Genomic DNA, 16,848 nt, shown 5'->3' with positions numbered 1-16,848 from the left:
GGCATGGTGGCACATGTCTGAGGTCCTAGCTACCCAACAGGCTGAGGTGGGAGGATCGCCTAAGCGGGAGGCAGAGGTTGCAGTGAGTCGTGATCTCATCACTGCACTCCAGCTTGGCGACAAAGCAAGACCCTGCCTCAAAAAAACAACAACAACAAAAAAACAAAAACAAAGAAGCAGTTGACTTTTAAGCTTTGATTTTGTTATAATCACCTAAACGTGTGTGCGGGTCTCACGTGCACGTGGGGCAAGCCCAACCCCGCCTTGGACCCTCAGCCTCCTCCCGTCCCCAAAGGCAGACAGACATTTGCCTTGGCCTTAAGATCTTGTCGTTTCTTAAACAGGCGAACACGTGTGTACATACCCCCCCCCACTCCGTGCAAGACGCCACGCTCTGTGGGTGCCTCTGTCCCTCGCTTGTTTTCATGCAGCCACACCGGATATGCGACATGGAGCCTACATGTCGCTGGAAATCGCCTGTGAGTCATTAAGAGGTGGGAGAGGCAAGAGCCTGGGTTGCAGCTGAGGTCAGGGGCTGGGGCCCAGGAGAGGCCTGTGGTGGCGGGCGCTGGGGAGGCTGTAGGGTGCTGGCACAGGCTGGCCCATACACCAGGAGCCACAGCCACCTGTGTGATGCTGGCCGAAGGCGGCCCCCGCCCATCCTCTTCGGGTCAGTGATTGGCACCTGCGGTAATCTTGCTTGCCAGGAATCTGCCCAGTCCCCAACTGTCTCCCCACCCAGTTAGGGCCATGAGGTACAACCCTGCCCTGACCTCCGCATGCCAGTGTGAGAAGACCTGGCAGACACCAGGCTCCAAGACACCCCCGCACATGTGACCGTGGGGAAAATGTTTCAGGAGAGAAGTGAAGGCACTGCCAGTGTGGGCCCCGCTCTGAGTGGTCCTCTTGGCAGAGCCCCATGGGAGGTGGCAAAGACAGGCACCGCGGATGAAGGCCTGGGATGGTGGGGCCCAGGGGCCTCACCTGTGTACTCCCCTAGAATCATCCGAGACATGATCACTGTGAAGATGGGGGCGGAGCTCTTCACCGTCTCAGCAAACGAAACCGCCACATTTTTCAGGCTGACCAAACCCAAAACCACAGTTGCAAACCTAAAAATTAGCAAAAAGCACCATTACCTTAGAACAAGTCTGTCTACCTGCAGCCACTGGGCAGGCTCTCTCCAAGGGACCTGCTCGGTCAATGGGCACGTCAGCCCCTCTTCCCACCTCCTCATCACCAACGTGGTGCCTGGACCTGCTTCTGCGACGCTTTAGGTCGAACCCCCAGGAAATGGCACTGCGCCCAACGTGAAGTGACATCCGCCACCCTTTGAAAATGCCCCAGAGACAAGGAGGCACCTTGTCCTGTGACCACCAGCCTGGAAAGAAGCTGACTGCGCAAGAGGCAGTGAGAGCCACGAATTCACATTCACCTGGTGTCCTAAAATCTGGATGGCCCTGACGCTTTTATAAACTCTGCACTGAAAACTCACCAGCCAGCAGAGTCCCCGCTCTAGTAACAAGACAGGGACTTTACATTTAAAGAAAAAGAGACTCAACCAAAGCGTGAGATTCTTTACCTCATCAGACCCACAAACAGCATCGTCATAAGGAAGTTGGGTGGGTAGGAAAGCCGGGCCTTGTGCTGATATAAACAGCAAGGAACGAGGGTTTTCACACACCCGATAACCGTGGTGGACAGCATCTGCACCGCGCCTGCGGGAGGGAGGGGGCCAAAGCCAAGCGGGAGAATCACCCCTCCCGCACCTGCAGCGGGCTCCACCCCGGGTTCCCATCCCGACCCGGGTTCCCATCCCGACCCCGCACCTGCAGCGGGCTCCACCCCGGGTTCCCATCCTGACCCGGGCTCCCCACACCCTCCCGGGCAGCTGGTCTCCACCCCGCGCCAGCCGCCGCCTACCTAGCATGCTGGGCTCGCCTCCCAGCAGGGACAGGATGTACTTGTTGAGGAAGAGTGTGCAGAAACTGAAGAAGAACCACAGTGTGAGGTAGAGCAGCGCCCGTGAGCTCCACACACCCAAGTCTGACTCGATGACCGTGGTCTCCGTGATGGTGACGGTCAGGACGTTCTCATCCACGCCGCTGTCGCTCTTGGCAAAAACAATCTTCTCGCTTCGGTGACCAAACAGAGAGCCCCAGCCGAGAGGCGACTTGCCTTTAGGCTTCTCCTCAGAGCCAGGAGCGAGCTCTTCCAGCGCCGGGGTTTTCACCGAGGACGACATGCCGAAGCCACCGCCAGGAACGACTTTACCTCCAGGCTGGGCAGCATGGGTCACCGGGACCGCCTGGGGGTGGGGCCGCAGCAGGGACTCCGGGCGCCAGGAACGAGGCCACCAGGGCCTCTCCCAGGCAGAGCGCAGAAGCAGACGCTAAAACGGTAAGAAAGGGAAACATATTACCCGTTTTGAACATTCAATGTCCTCAAAGGTTTCAACCACCAATTTAAAATTACTCTGAAAATGCAATTGCACCAGGCACGGTGGCTCACACCTGTAATCCCAGCACTTTGGGAGGCCGAGGCAGGTGGATCACCTGAGGTCAGGAGTTCAAGACCAGCCTGGCCAACACAGTGAAACCCCGTCTCTACTAAAAATATAAAAACTAGCCAGGCGGGGCCGGGTGCGGTGGCTCACCCCTGTAATCCCAGCACTTTGGGAGGCCGAGGCGGGCGGATCACAAGGTCAGGAGATCATAGCCATCCTGGCTAACACAGTGAAACCCCGTCTCTACTAAAAATACAAAAAGAAATTAGCTGGGCATGGTGGCAGGTGCCTGTAGTCCCAGCTACTTGGGAGGCTGAGGCAGGAGAACTGCTTGAACCCAGGAGACAGAGGTTGCAGTGAGTCGACACGGTGCCACTGCACGCCAGCCTCAGCAACAGGGTGAGACTGTCTTAAGAAAAAAAAAAGAAAATGCAATCATTCACTGTCCAGAGAGTTTTAGCAATTGAATCCCATTTTTCTCTGCACGTGTTGGCAGATCCTTGCTCTTGGGAGACAGTCTCCAGGCACACTTGACCTTCCTGGCAGACCTGGGGCTGTGGGTCCTTCACGCCCTGGCTGGCAGCTGCACCTTCTTGATGGGCTTTGTGGCTGCCGCCGCCAGGTGCCCCAGGACTAATTCCATGCTACTCTCTAGACAGACCCCGTGGTACAAAGCCACACTTACCCCTGCCTCACACTCAGGTGACTGGCTTTTCAGGCAAGACACCCCCTCCCTTCCCACAACCTCCGGGAAGGTCAGAACAGCCTGTTTCCTTCCAAGGGCCGGTGGGAATCATCCCCCCAGCTCGGGCTTTGCGCAGGTGCCACCGTGACTCCGCAGCACCGAGACCCCACCTCCCCCAGGTCTCAACCCCAGCACTCAGGCAGCCCTGATTTCCTGTTTCTCACACTTGGGTTTCTCTTCCTACTTCGGTGGGTGGCTGTGCATCTGAAGGGGCACCCATCCTGTCTCACCAACACGGCGTTCTGGGAGCGTGTGGTGCCGGCCGCGCTGCCCGACCCAGGACCCCTCCTCCTCTCACTTCTCCCCTGGGAAACTGGGGTTCCCACCTCACCCACGACCTCCTTCTAGGTTTATGCTTATGCACTTGCATGCGTGCTGTCTGTATATATATTCTATGTTCACACTGAAGGACGCACTCCGCCCCCTCCCCTACCGAGACTTCCCCCAGGTGCTCAGGCCGGCCTTTCCCCCAGCTCACCTGCCCAGCAGTGCTCAGAGGTGCCTGAAACTCGGCCTCTCCACACCCGGGAACAGGTGGTCCTGCCCTCTCCCCAGTGGGGGCAACACCAGGGCCTCTGCCGCCGTCCCCTCTCTCCTCCCCTCCCCCTGCTCTGTGTGTTGTGGCCTCTGCCGCCGTCCCCTCTCTCCTCTCCTACCCCTGCTCTGTGTGTCTGTGCACCCAGAGCTCCCCATCTGCCCATCACACCGCTAGCTCAGTGCCACCCGGACGCTCCCAGGCCACCCATGTGTGCCCTGACCCCTCGGTGCACCAGGACAGCTGCCTCCAAGGGCACCCCAGGCCTCAGTGGGGACGAGGCCAGCCCCTCCACCACTTCCCACAGCCTCAGAATAGCAAAAGGCGACTGTGTCCACTCCTCAGGCCACTGACAGTGCCGGATCTCCACAGAGGCACCATTCCCTTCTTCCTGCTCAGCAGCATGGTCCGCGGCTTAGCCTGGGGTGACAATGAGCCGGGAGCTAAATCTCTGTGGGCTGCAGCCTCCCTGGAGCTAGGACTGGCTGGGCCCTGAGCCAGGGAGCTAGGAGACTTTGTGCCCTTTTCCCGGACTGATGGGCCCGGGCTGGGGGTGGAGCAGCTACCTGGCTTTCCTGAGGTGAAAATCCAAGAACAAAGGGTGCGGCAGAACAAAAGGACAGAGCACGGGGACAGGGTTCTGCACAGCAGGCCGGGATCTCACTCCCCACCTCACTGGGCCTCACGGCCCTTGCCCTCTCCCTCCCACCTCGACTGGGGACGCTGTCACAGCACCTGCTACGCAGACTCTGCCACCACCAGCGAGTTTCTAAAACCAAATTCATTTACACGGCAAGGAGGCAACGCTCAAGAACCCACCCCCAGGAACAACGAGCAGGACGCCGGGCTCCGGGCGTGGGCAGACGATGCCCGTCATGGCCCACCTGACATCAAGGCAAACCTGGAATTCCAAAGGCAAGCATTTCCCAGCCCACACGCGGCCGCGCATCCCTCTCTTGCCAGAACAGTCTGTCCACTTAGTTTCCATCTGAGAAACTCACAGCACTCCAGGCAAAACTGCTCCCCACAGTGAGGGCCCCCGTTCCCCTTCTCTGCTGACACTGGGCTCCCAAGAAGCCCGTGGGACCCGCACAAGCAGCCCAGTCCCCACCCTAATGTTTGCTCACAATTAGTGGAGACAAAAAAACAGAAATCACACTTCAATGATGCTGCTGTTCTCTGTACATCAAGAACTTAAGGTTCTGGGCCAGCAGCAGTGGCTCACACCTGGAATCCCAGCACTTTGGGCAGCCAAGGCGGGCGGATCGCCTAAGCTCAGGAGTTCGTGACCAGCCTGGCCAACACAGCAAAACCCCGTCTCTACTAAAAATACAAAAAAAATTAGCCGGGCCTGGTGGCTGGCACCTGTAATCCCAGCTACTCGGGAGGCTGGGACAGGAGAATCGCTTGAACCTGGGAGGCAGAGCTTGCAGTGAGCCGAGATTGCACCATTGTACTCCAGCCTGGGTGAAAGAGCGAGACTCCATCTCCCAAAAAAAAATGCTGGGTACAGCGGCTCACGAGTGTAATCCCAGCACTTTGGGAGGCTGCAGCGGGTGGATCACGAGGTCAGGAGTTCAAGACCACCTTGACCAACGTGGAGAAACCCCGTTTCTACTAAAAATACAAAATTAGCCGGGCATGGTGGCAGGCGCCTGTAATCCCACCTACTCGGGAGGCTGTGGCAGGAGAATCACTTGAACTCGGGAGGCAGAGGTTTGCGGTGAGCCGAGATCACGCCATTACACTCCAGTCTGGGCAACAAGAGCAAAATTCCATCTCAAAAAAATAAAAAGAATTTTTTTTAATGTAGCCGGGCACGGTGGTGCTTGTAGTCTTAACTACTTAGGAGGCTGGGGTGGGAGGACTGTTTGAGCAGGAGAGGTCAAGGCTGCAGTGATTGTGCCACTGAACTCCAGGCTGGGCAACACAGCAAGACCCTGCCTCTAATTAAAAAAAAAGTTTAAAAAAATTAAAAGAGCTTAACCAAGAAGCCGACTGCAAACAAAGGCCTGTCCGTGCAGCCAGGACGACGTTCTGCGTCCAATCGCTGCACAGCAGCCCACTGGACAAATGGACCCATTCTGGCAAGAAGCACTTGGGTAGGGCTACTAGGAGCATCCTCGTCTGTGTCTACGTGCAGGAGTGGAACTGCCCAGCCCTGGGTCACGCATGCTGAGCCCCAGCCAACGTCACACTGACCTGTGCTCCCACAGCCCTGCCCCGGCTCGGTCTGGGTGACTGTCCCATCCCTGCTGTTGCACCCACATGGTCCTGGGGCCTCCACTCCCCTCCCACTCTCGTAGGACTTTACTACCGTGAACCGTCCTCACCCCCAGCGTCCCTGTCCCCATAGCTCCAAGGCCGCAGGAGGAGGCGAGATCTAATATCTAATCTTCCTCCCACATAAACACCTGTCCCTGCGTAAACGGCTGAGGCTAGCTGCCATTTTTTTCTTTTGTTTTTTGAGACGGAATCTTGATCTGTTGCCCAGGCTGGAGTGCAGTGGCACAATCTTGGCTCACTGCACCTCCACCTCCCAGGTTCAAGCGATTCTCCTGCCTCAGCCTCCCGAGTAGCTGGGATTACAGACGCCTGCCACCACGCCTGGCTAATTTTTGTACTTTTAGTAGACACGGGGTTTCGCCATGTTGCCAGGCTGGTCTTGAACTCGTGACCTCAAGTGATCCACCTGCCTCGGCCTCCCAAAGTGCTGGGATTACAGGCGTGAGCCACCACACCCAGCCACTTCTTATTCAAACACTGGGAGCTCCACGTCAGACCAGTGAAGTCAGAGAATCCTGAAGTCCAAGTTCTCAGCTCCTCAGCCAACTCAAGGGCAACCAGGCGGGAGCCGCTGGGAGCCACCCCCACAGAGGCACCCACGGTTCGTTCCTGTCACTGACTCTTCCCAGGCTGGAAATGCCGGATGGCACAAATGCAAACAGATTCCAGCCTGAAACTGTCTAGTAAGACATTTCTTTCTTTTCTTTTTTTTTTTTGAGAGTCTTACTCTGTCACCCAGGCTGGAGTGCAGTGGCACAGTCTCAGCTCCCTGCAGTTACCACCTCTTGGATTCAAGGGATTCTCATGCCTCAGCCTCTCGAGCAGCTGGAATTACAGGCACGCGCCACCAAGCCTGGCTAATTGTTGTACTTTTAGAAGAGACAGGGTTTCACCATGTTGCCCAGGTTGGTCTCAAACTCCTGACCTCATGTGATCCGCCCGCCTCAGCCTCCCATAGAACTGGGATTACAGACATGAGCCACCATGCCTGGCTGGGTGCAACCTTTCAAAGGTCTTGCAGGTGACAGGGAGCAACGAAAAACGAGAAAATTAATAAACCACTTCACCGAGGCTGACTTGGGTCACAGAGGGCCAAGTGGTCCCGGGAAAATGGTGGGCTCTTCACACCTTCTTATAGACGTCTTGGAGGTGGGTGTTTAATGCAGCATTTTTTGTTAGCAGCAAAACAAGACAAAGCAAACACCAAAAGAATTCCAACCTAAGTGCCTGTCTACAGTGGAAACAAACACCACGTTGACGGAGCTGAAGCTACGATGGAAACGAGGGGCTCGGCCGGGCGCGGTGGCTCACGCCTGTAATCCCAGCACTTTGGGAGGCCGAGGCGGGCGGATCACGAGGTCAGGAGATGGAGACCATCCTGGCTAACACGGTGAAACCCCGTCTCTACTAAAAAAACACAAAAAACTAGCCGGGCGAGGTGGCGGGCGCCTGTAGTCCCAGCTATTCGGGAGGCTGAGGCAGGAGAATGGCGGGAACCCGGGAGGCGGAGCTTGCAGTGAGCTGAGATCCGGCCACTGCACTCCAGCCTGGGTGACAGAGCAAGACTCCGTCTCAAAAAAAAAAAAAAAAAAAAAAAAAAGGCCGGGCGCGGTGGCTCACGCCTGTAATCCCAGCACTTTGGGAGGCTGAGGCGGGCGGATCACAAGGTCAGGAGATCGAGACCACGGTGAAACCCCGTCTCTACTAAAAATACAAAAAAATTAGCCGGGTGCGGTGGCGGGCGCCTGTAGTCCCAGCTACTCGGGAGGCTGAGGCAGGAGAATGGCGGGAACCCGGGAGGCGGAGCTTGCAGTGAGCTGAGATCCGGCCACTGCACTCCAGCCTGGGCGACAGAGCGAGACTCCGTCTCAAAAAACAAAAAAAAAAACAAAAAAAAAAAAAAAAAAAAGGAAATGAGGGGCTCAGTCTCAGGGGCGGACCCCAAACCCAAACCCACTAGAGCAGGGGGGGAGCCTGAGGGACAATCACAGACAGAAACGCACAACTCGGCTCCACCACACGCTGCCGGCTGTGCAGGAAGCACCACGTGTCGAAGTAAAAACACGAAAGTGCCTGAGAGTGAAAGACACTTGGTTCTCTCATCTTGGGGACGGCGCCCAGGGGAAGGCAACAGTATCTTCGGGTACTGGAACCCAGCTGAGCAGCCGCGGGTCCGGGGTCCTTCCTAAGTAGTTGTGAGAGTTCACAGCCCAGGGTCCTTCCTAAGCAGTTCTGAGAGTTCAAGGTTTAACGGGGAAGGCCGGGCCGGTGGCTCACACCTGTAATCCCAGCACTTTGGGAGGCCAAGGCAGGCAGATCATGACACCAGGAGTTCGAGACCAGTCTGGCCAACAGTGAAAGCCCATCTCTACTAAAATTATAACAATTAGCTGGGCGTGGTGGCGGACACCTGTAATCTTAGTTACTCGGGAGGCTGAGGCAGGAGAATCGCGTGAACCCGGAAGGCGGAGGTTGCAGTGAGCTGAGATTGCGCCACTGCACTCCAGCCTGGGTGACAGAGCTAGACTCTGTCTCAAAAAAAAAAAAGATTTACACGGAGGAAAATAATTCCGTTTAAACTGCTGTGAATGGACGACCGCAGTGGCTCACGCCTGTCATCCCAGCACTTTGGAGGCAGGTGATCACTTGAGGTCAGGAGTTCGAGACCAGCCTGGCCAACATGGTGAAATCCCGTCTCTACTAAAAATATAAAAATTAGCCGGGTGTGTTTGTGGGCGCCCGTAATCCCAGCTACTCAGAGGTTGAGGCAGGAGAATCACTTGAACTCAGGAGGCGGAGATTGCAGTGAGCACATATCGAGACACTGCACTCCAGCCTGGGGGATAGAGTGAGACTCTGTGTCCAAAAACAAACAAATAAATAAACAAATAAAGTCCTGTGAGGCACGCGGTTTCTCTGCACTCCCACACAACACTTCCCACAGGAGATGTGGGTTTTTCCCACATTGAACAATTCTCCACAGACACCAGCTGTGTGTCCTCTGGTTCAAAAGCCCTCCACCTGGAGAGAGCGCCAGGTCCCCCGCGGCAAGGGCGGGATCCCACAAGACTGCCCCCTCCTCAGATGCCAGTCAGGCTGTGGGCCGTGCTCCTGACCCACGGCTATAAATCAGGGTTCCCTGGACGGGCGCGGTGGCTCATGCCTGTAATCCCAGCACTTTGGGAGGCTGAGGCGGGCGGATCACGAGGGCAGGAGATCGACACCATCCTGGCTAACACGGTGAAACCCCGTCTCTACTAAAAATACAAAAAATTAGCCAGGCGTGGTGGCGGTGCCTGTAGTCCCAGCTACTTGGAGGCTGAGGCAGGAGAATGGCGTGAACCCGGGAGGCGGAGCTTGCAGTGAGCTGAGATCGTGCCACTGCACTTCAGCCTGGGCGACAGAGCGAGACTCCGTCTCAAAATAAATAAATAAATAAATAAATCAGGGTTCCCAGGACACCCTCCTCGGGATCAATCAGTTTGACAGGACTGCCCAGAACTCCAGAAAGCACTTATGTTACTGCCAACAAAACAGAGGAGCAGCTGGATGTAGAGACACGAAGGCAAGGCCTGGGCAGGCGCTGGGTTTCAGGCCCTCTCTGGGCACCACCCCCTTCCCCCAGCGCCGCCTCGCATACTGCAATCCAAAGACCATCCCACTCTTTCATTTCTCATTCACGGGTTTTTACAGCGTTTGCTCTCCACCCTCGCTCGCTGTGTCCCTGAGGTTGGCAGGTGGGGCTGAAAGCTCCCAGCCTCCAATCCTGGGGTCACCTGGTCTTCTGGCGACCAGTCCCCCCAAACCCCGTTCTCCCGGGGCCAACCCCCGCCTCATCAGCATAAGCTCAGGTGTGATCTGAAACACTCCTGTCACTCAGGAAATTCCAAGGCTTCGAGGAGCTTCTGTGCCAGGAACCAGGAACAAAGACCAAACACATCTCGTATCCGAGCACAAGTGCAAAACATCGTGGTTGGAAACCGGGTCTCGGAGTCCCCCAGGTACAGGTGCCTGTTTCAGTCAAACCTTCACATCTGGCCAGGGGTGGTGGCCCACGCCTGGAACCCCAGACTCTGGGAGGCTGAGGAGGGAGGATCATTCGCTGTCCACGCACGTCTGGAGCACAGCCCAGGAGACGCGTGGGCCACAGGGCACACACTCGGCCGCCGTGAGACACCAGCCCCGGCGCACCATCTTTTCAAGGCCACCAACGTCTCCACAGACAGCCCCAGCCCGTCCTTTGGCACTGAACGTGTCTTACCCACCTCTGTGCACTGACACCCACATCAGTGACACCTGGGCTAAGCCGCCTAACGCGGAGTCTGGCTACAAGCGTGCTGAGCAGCTGATGAAATTCAGACAACCCCACCGGAAGTGAGAGACAGGATGGTTGTGAGCTCAGGGCAGCGTTTCTGCTGAAGGCATTTGGCTTTTCCAGTCACAAAGTCAGAAAATCACAACTCAGACCATGGTAAGTGGGGACTGGCTGCAACCCAAGTGGGCCTTGTAAATTAAGAACAGGATGGCCAGCCGGGTGTAGTGGCTCCCGCCTGTAATCCCAGCACTTTGGGAGCCCAATGCAGGGGGATCACCTGAGGTCGGGAGTTCGAGACCAGCCTGACCAATACGAAGAAACCCTGTTTCTACTAAAAAAATACAAAATTAGCCTGTAATCCCAGCTACTCGGGAGACGGAGGCAGAATTGCTTAAACCTGGGAGGCGGAGGTTGCAGTGAACAGAGATCACACCACTGCACTCCAGCCTGGGTGACAAGAGCAAAACTCCATCTCAAAAAAAAAAAAAAAAGGCCGGGCGCGGTGGCTCACGCCTGTAATCCCTGCACTTTGGGAGGCCGAGGCGGGCAGATCACGAGGTCAGTAGATCGAGACCATCCTGGCTAACACGGTGAAACCCCGTCTCTACTAAAATACAAAAAATTAGCCGGGCGCGGTGGCGGGTGCCTGTAGTCCCAGCTACTCCGGAGGCTGAGGCAGGAGAATGGCGCGAACCCGGGAGGCGGAGCTTGCAGTGAGCCGAGATGGTGCCACTGCACTCCAGCCTGGGCGACAGAGTGAAGACTCCGCCTCAAAAAAAAAAAAAAAAAAAAACAGGACAGTGGAAGCAAAACCTCACCAGGGCCTCCTGCCTCACGGTGGGGGCAGGCGAGCGGCTCCACAGAAGCCCCAACTCAACAACTGGACCCTGGACGGCAGCGGCTGCAAAGGGGTCTTGGTGCTCTTGAGACGGAGGGGAGCTCCCAGGACCACCCCCCCAACAGGAAGAGAGGGGAGCCTGGGGTGGCCAGGCTGATCTGGGGGCCTGTAGGGGACCCAGCTGTGGGCAGAGAAACAAGTCCTCTCTGGACAAAAACTTGTACAAGTCAGGCCTGAGAATGTTTACAGATGATCAATGATGAAGGTCGAAGGTCAAAGGTTGCCAGGCTGAGTGGTGGCAGTGGCGGAGGCGCAGTGGCCTGGAAGCTCCCAGGAGGCCGCCAGCCCCAGGCCAGAGGCTCTCAGACAGAAGGAACACGTCAGGTAGACAAGTCCCAAAACGGGCAGAAAGAGCCCCGCAGGCATGGATGAGACCAAACAGGATCAGCCCTGGGGTACGGATGAAACCAAAGGATGTCGAAAGAGGAAATAGGACCTGCCATGAAACTCAGGGAGGGACACGTGTCCTCTCCAGTGAGTTCCCCACAAGACGTCTGCTGATTACAAAAGAGGAGGCATAACTTCACTCTGGAGAAACTGGTGGACGCTGCCTTCACCAAGGGCCAGAGTCACCAAGTCACCAGACAGGAGACACAGCAACTTCCTGCTCTCCCTGAGCTGACGCCGGGAGAAGGCTCCGTCACCACCAAGGTTTTCTTGCCCCAAATATGTAACCGCACATCTAACCGTGAGAAACGTCAAGCAAACCCAAAAATCTGCAGGCCATGAAAGACAAGGACTTGTGGAGCCCAAGGCCCAGGACAGCAGGATGCCACGTGGGATCCTGGGCGGCTCATGCCACAGAGAGGCGATGGGTGCAGGAGATTGGCCCAAGCTGAACACACAGCCCGCGGATGAGTCGCCAGGGCCATGTGACGCCAGCGAGTGGAACTGAGGTTCCCGAGGGTCTTACTGTCAGGGCAAGCGGACAGAAGGGCACATGGGTGAACTTCTGCAGCTCTGCTGTAAGTCTAAAAAGTTTCTCAAAATAAAAAGTTGGAAAATTTTGGCCGGGCGCTGTGGCTCACGCCTGTAATCTCAGCACTTTGGGAGGCCGAGGAGGGCAGATCACCTGAGGTCATGAGTTCAAGACCAGTCTGACCAACATGGTGAAGCCCATCTCCTACTAAAAATACAAAATTAGCCAGGCATGGAGGCGCATGCCTGTAGTCCCAGTTATTCGGGAGGCTGAGGCAGGAGAATCGCTTGAACCTGGGAGGTGGAGGTTGCAGTGAGCCGAGATCACGCCATTGCACTCTAGCCTGGGCGACAAGAACAAAAACTCCATCTCAAAAAAAAAAACAAGTTGGAACATTTTTTGCCCGGGGGTGTTGTTTCATGCTCGTAATCCTAGCACTTTGGGAGACTGAGGGAGGAAGATCGCTTGAGCCCAGGAGTTCAATACCACCCTGGGTAATATGATGAAACCTCATCTCTACCAAAAAAGTACAAAAATTAGGCCTGGGCCTGGTGGTATGCACCTGTGGTCCCAGCTGAGGCCTGTGGTCCCACCTGAGGTGGGGGGACCACTTGAGTCTGGGAGGATGAGCCTGCAGTGACTGTGATCTCACCACTGCACTCCAGCTTGGGCAACACAGTGAGATCCTGTCTCAAAAAAAAAAAGAAAAAATACAGGAAAGATACACCCAAGAATAAGGAGACTCTTCAGTGACGGGGCAGGCGGGAGCGGAGTGGAGTGAGGCGGGCGGGAGCGGAGTGGAGTGAGGCGGGCGGGAGCGGAGTGGAGTGAGGCGGGCGGGAGCGGAGTGGAGTGAGGCGGGCGGGAGCGGAGTGGAGTGAGGCAGGCGGGAGTGGATGGAGTGAGGCAGGCGGCTCCAGGTCTGACTTCTGGAACCATGAAAATATGTCACTTGCATAAAAAGCAAAAATAGGCCGGGTGCGGTGGCTCAAGCCTGTAATCCCAGCACTTTGGGAGGCCGAGGCGGGCGGATCACGAGGTCAGGAGATCGAGACCATCCTGGCTAACACCGTGAAACCCCGTCTCTACTAAAAAAAATACAAAAAATTAGCCGGGCGTGGTGGCGGGCGCCTGTAGTCCCAGCTACTAGGGAGGCTGAGGCAGGAGAATGGCGTGAACCCGGGGGGCGGAGCTTGCAGTGAGCCGAGATCGTGCCACTGCACTCCAGCCTGGGGCACAGAGCAAGACTCCGTCTCAAAAAAAAAAAAAAAAAAAAAAGCAAAAATAATTAGATCAACAAGAGTAGGGGAAAAGGGTCTCTGAAATGGAATACGAACTCAAATGCATGAACCACACCACAGATCAAATGAACGACACAATCACCGAGGGGAGAAGCAGAACAAGCCACGGGAACTCGGGTGCACGTACGCTGGATGCGGGTGCACAGGTGACGGACACAAGGGCTCCAGACACACAAGGAGCTCCAGACACACACTGAGATCCAGACACACAAGGAGCTCCAGACACACACTGAGATCCAGACACACAAGGAGCTCCAAACAAATACTAAGCTTTAAGCACGATTTTCCCTTTTCTTTTTTTTGAGATGGAGTCTTGCTGCGTCGCCCAGGCTGGAGTGCAGTGGCACCATCTCAGCTCACTGCAAGCTCCGCCTCCCAGGTTCAAGCGATTCTCCTGCCTCAGCCTCCTGAGTAGCTGGGATTACAGGCACCCACCAACACACCCAGCTAATTTTTGTACTTATTTTACCTTTTAGATGGAGTTTCACTCCTGTTGCCCAGGCTGGAATGCAATGGCAAGATCTTGGCTCACCACAACCTCCGCCTGCCAGGTTCAAGCGATTCTCTTGCCTCAGCCTCCCGGGTAGCTGGGATTACAAGAATGCCCCACTGATTTTGTATTTTTAGTAGAGACAGGTTTTCTCAATGTTGGCCAGGCTGGTCTCAAACTCCCAACCTCAGGTGATCCGCCCGCCTTGGTCTCCCCAAGTGCTGGGATTATAGGTGTGAGCCACCATGCCCAGCTAATTTTTGTATTTTTAGTAGAGACGGGAGTTTCATCATATTGGTCAGGCTGGTCTCGAACTCCTGACCTCGTGATCTGCCCGCCTCAGCCTCCCAAAGTGCTGGGATTTACAGGCGTGAGACACCGCGCCCAGCCTCCCTTTTCTTTTCTTTTTCTTGCTGAGTCATGGGTTAGAATTCTGGATTGGGCAAACACATAAATATTTTGTAGATGACGGGAGACAGACTTCATACTGTAAGTGAAGAGAGATGCAAATAGGAAAGGAAGTCCTTCTTGTAGTGAAAAAATTAAAATAAAAATGAAAAGAAGAGGCTGGGCACAGTGACTCATGCCTGTAATCCCAGCACTTTGGGAGGCCAAGGCAGGTGGATCACCTGAGGTCAGGAGTTCACGGCAAAACCCCATCACTACTAAAAATATAGAAGTTAGCTGGGTGCAGTGGCATGCACCTGTAATCCCAGCTACTTGGGAGGCTGAGGCAAAAGAATCACTTGAACCCAGGAGATGGAGGTTGCAGTGAGCCGAGATAATGCCACCACACTCCAGCCTGGGCAACAAGAGACTGTGTCTCAAAAAAATAAAAAGACCAGGCACTCACGCCTGTAATCCCAGCACTTTGGGAGGCCGAGGTGGGTGGATCATGAGGTCAGAAGATCGAGACCGTCCTGGCTAACATGGTGAAACCCCGTCTCTACCAAAAAATGCAAAAAATCAGCCGGGCGTGGTCGTGGGCGCCTGTAGTCCCAGCTACTTAGGAGGCTGAGGCAGGAGAATGGCGTGAACCCGGGAGGCGGAGCTTGCAGTGAGCCAAGATCGCGCCACTGCACTCCAGCCTGGGCGACTGAGCCAGGCTGTCTCAAAAATAAAATAAAATATGCCGGGCGCGGTGGCTCAAGCCTGTAATCCCAGCACTTTGGGAGGCCGAGGCGGGCGGATCACAAGGTCAGGAGATCGAGACCATCCTGGCTAACACGGTGAAACCCCGTCTCTACTAAAAATACAAAAAAACTAGCCGGGCGAGGTAGCGGGCGCCTGTAGTCCCAGCTACTCGGGAGGCTGAGGCAGGAGAATGGCGTAAACCCAGGAGGCGGAGCTTGCAGTGAGCCGAGATCGCGCCACTGCACTCCAGCCTGGGGGACAGAGCAAGACTCCGTCTCAAAAAATAAAAATAAAAATAAAATAAAATAAAATAAAATAAAAATAAATAAATAAATAAATAAAAAGAAAAAGAAGAAAGGAAGATGGACGGAATGACCCCCATGGTGTTTGCCTGTGATGGTGCTACTGGGCCAGAGTGCACGGGATGTAACAGATGGGTGAACAGGCGACATGCACGCACGCACACACCTGAACACAGCACATCTGCCCAGAGACAGCGACACATGGACAGCGCCGCCAGCACCCTAACCTTGGTTTCTAAATATTCTCCACTAACGGGGCTGGACGTGGTGGCTCACGCCTGTAATTCTAGCCTTTGGGAGGCTGAGGCAGGCAGATTACCTGAGCTCAGGAGTGCTAGACTAGCCTGGGCAACATGGCGAAACCCTGTCTCTACTAAAACTACAAAAAATTAGTCTCTACTAAAATACAAAAAATTAGTCTCTACTAAAAATACAAAAAATTAGGCCAGGCACGGTGGCTCACTCCTGTAATCCCAGCACTTTGGGAGGCCGAGACGCGCAGATCACCAGGTCAGGAGTTCAAGACCAGCCTGGCCAACATAGTGAAACCCAGTCTCTACTAAAAATACAAAAAAAAAATTAACCAGGCATGGTAGCGGGCGCCTGTAGTCTCAGCTACTTGGGAGGCTGAGGCAGGAGAATATCTTTTTTTTTTTTTTTTTTTTTTTTTTGAGACGGAGTCTCGCTCTGTCACCCAGGCTGGAGTGCAGTGGCGCGATCTCGGCTCACTGCAAGCTCCGCCTCCCGGGTTCACGCCATTCTCCTGCCTCAGCCTCCCGAGTAGCTGGGACTACAGGCGCCCACAACCGCGCCCGGCTAATTTTTTGTATTTTTAGTAGAGACGGGGTTTCACCGTGGTCTCGATCTCCTGACCTTGTGATCTGCCCGCCTCGGCCTCCCAAAGTGCTGGGATTACAGGTGTGAGCCACCGCGCCCGGCCTGAGAATATCTTGAACTCGGGAGGCGGAGGTTGCAGTGAGCCTAGATCGGGCCACTGTACTCCAGCCTGGGTGACAGACGGAGACTCCATCTCAAAAGAAAAAAAAAAATTAGTCGTGGCGGGTGACTGTAATCCCAGCCACTTGGGAGGGTGAGGCATGAGAATCGCTTGAACCCAGGAGGCAGAGGTTGCAGTGAGCCAAGACTGCACCACCGCACTCCAGCCTGGGCAAAGAGCAAGACTCCGTCTAAAAAACACAACAGAACAAAACCAAAAATAATCTATATCATTCTCCACTAAAGCCAACCAGGCTTCTTTGAAAAATGACTGATTCTTGGGCTGTGGTGGGAAAGATGCCAGAGGAGCTGTCAGGTTAGCCGCACCGAAAGTTTGCGTTCCAGGAATGAACTCAGAGCTGGCTGAGGGAGGGCTCAGGGGGCTTGAAAGGCAGAGTAAATAACACAGTAAAGGATCAGA

General features: G+C 55.2%; 1 protein-coding gene and 2 long non-coding RNA genes across 18 annotated transcripts in view; 2 read left to right on the top strand and 1 right to left on the bottom strand.

The window, feature by feature from the left end:
- SLC35E2 (solute carrier family 35 member E2) overlaps positions 1-16,848 on the bottom strand; it is a 42,834-nt gene that overhangs the window by 20,780 nt on the left and 5,206 nt on the right. For 10 of the 16 annotated variants that reach the window (XR_013409707.1, XR_013409708.1, XR_013409706.1 and 7 more), the window contains 3 exons: positions 1,924-2,392; positions 1,583-1,718; positions 985-1,112 (listed from right to left, as the gene is read on the bottom strand). Coding sequence is in view for 9 of the 16 variants with exons in the window: in XM_015133065.3 (XP_014988551.2) it covers positions 985-1,112; positions 1,583-1,718; positions 1,924-2,245 (586 nt within the window). In the remaining 7 variants the exon portion in view is untranslated. Of the gene's footprint in view, positions 1-984; positions 1,113-1,582; positions 1,719-1,923; positions 2,393-3,191; positions 3,370-3,729; positions 4,389-16,848 lie in introns of those variants that run through there. The other 6 variants (XR_013409711.1, XM_077979882.1, XM_077979906.1 and 3 more) reach the window with 5 other exon arrangements.
- Positions 6,764-9,516, top strand: LOC144337166 (uncharacterized). Its single transcript, XR_013409884.1, has 3 exons — positions 6,764-6,822; positions 8,711-9,268; positions 9,401-9,516. It is a non-coding gene; the product is annotated as an uncharacterized LOC144337166 (long non-coding RNA).
- The window catches only part of LOC144337174 (uncharacterized), a 29,582-nt gene continuing 29,106 nt past the window's right edge, over positions 16,373-16,848 (top strand). Inside the window, exon 1 of the long non-coding RNA XR_013409902.1 lies at positions 16,373-16,564. This is a non-coding gene — a long non-coding RNA (uncharacterized LOC144337174). The remainder of the gene's footprint in view (positions 16,565-16,848) is intronic.

Source organism: Macaca mulatta, chromosome 1 (assembly GCF_049350105.2).
Source record: "Macaca mulatta isolate MMU2019108-1 chromosome 1, T2T-MMU8v2.0, whole genome shotgun sequence".
Taxonomy (NCBI): Eukaryota; Metazoa; Chordata; class Mammalia; order Primates; family Cercopithecidae; genus Macaca; species Macaca mulatta.
This window is presented reverse-complemented; position numbering and strand designations above follow the sequence as displayed.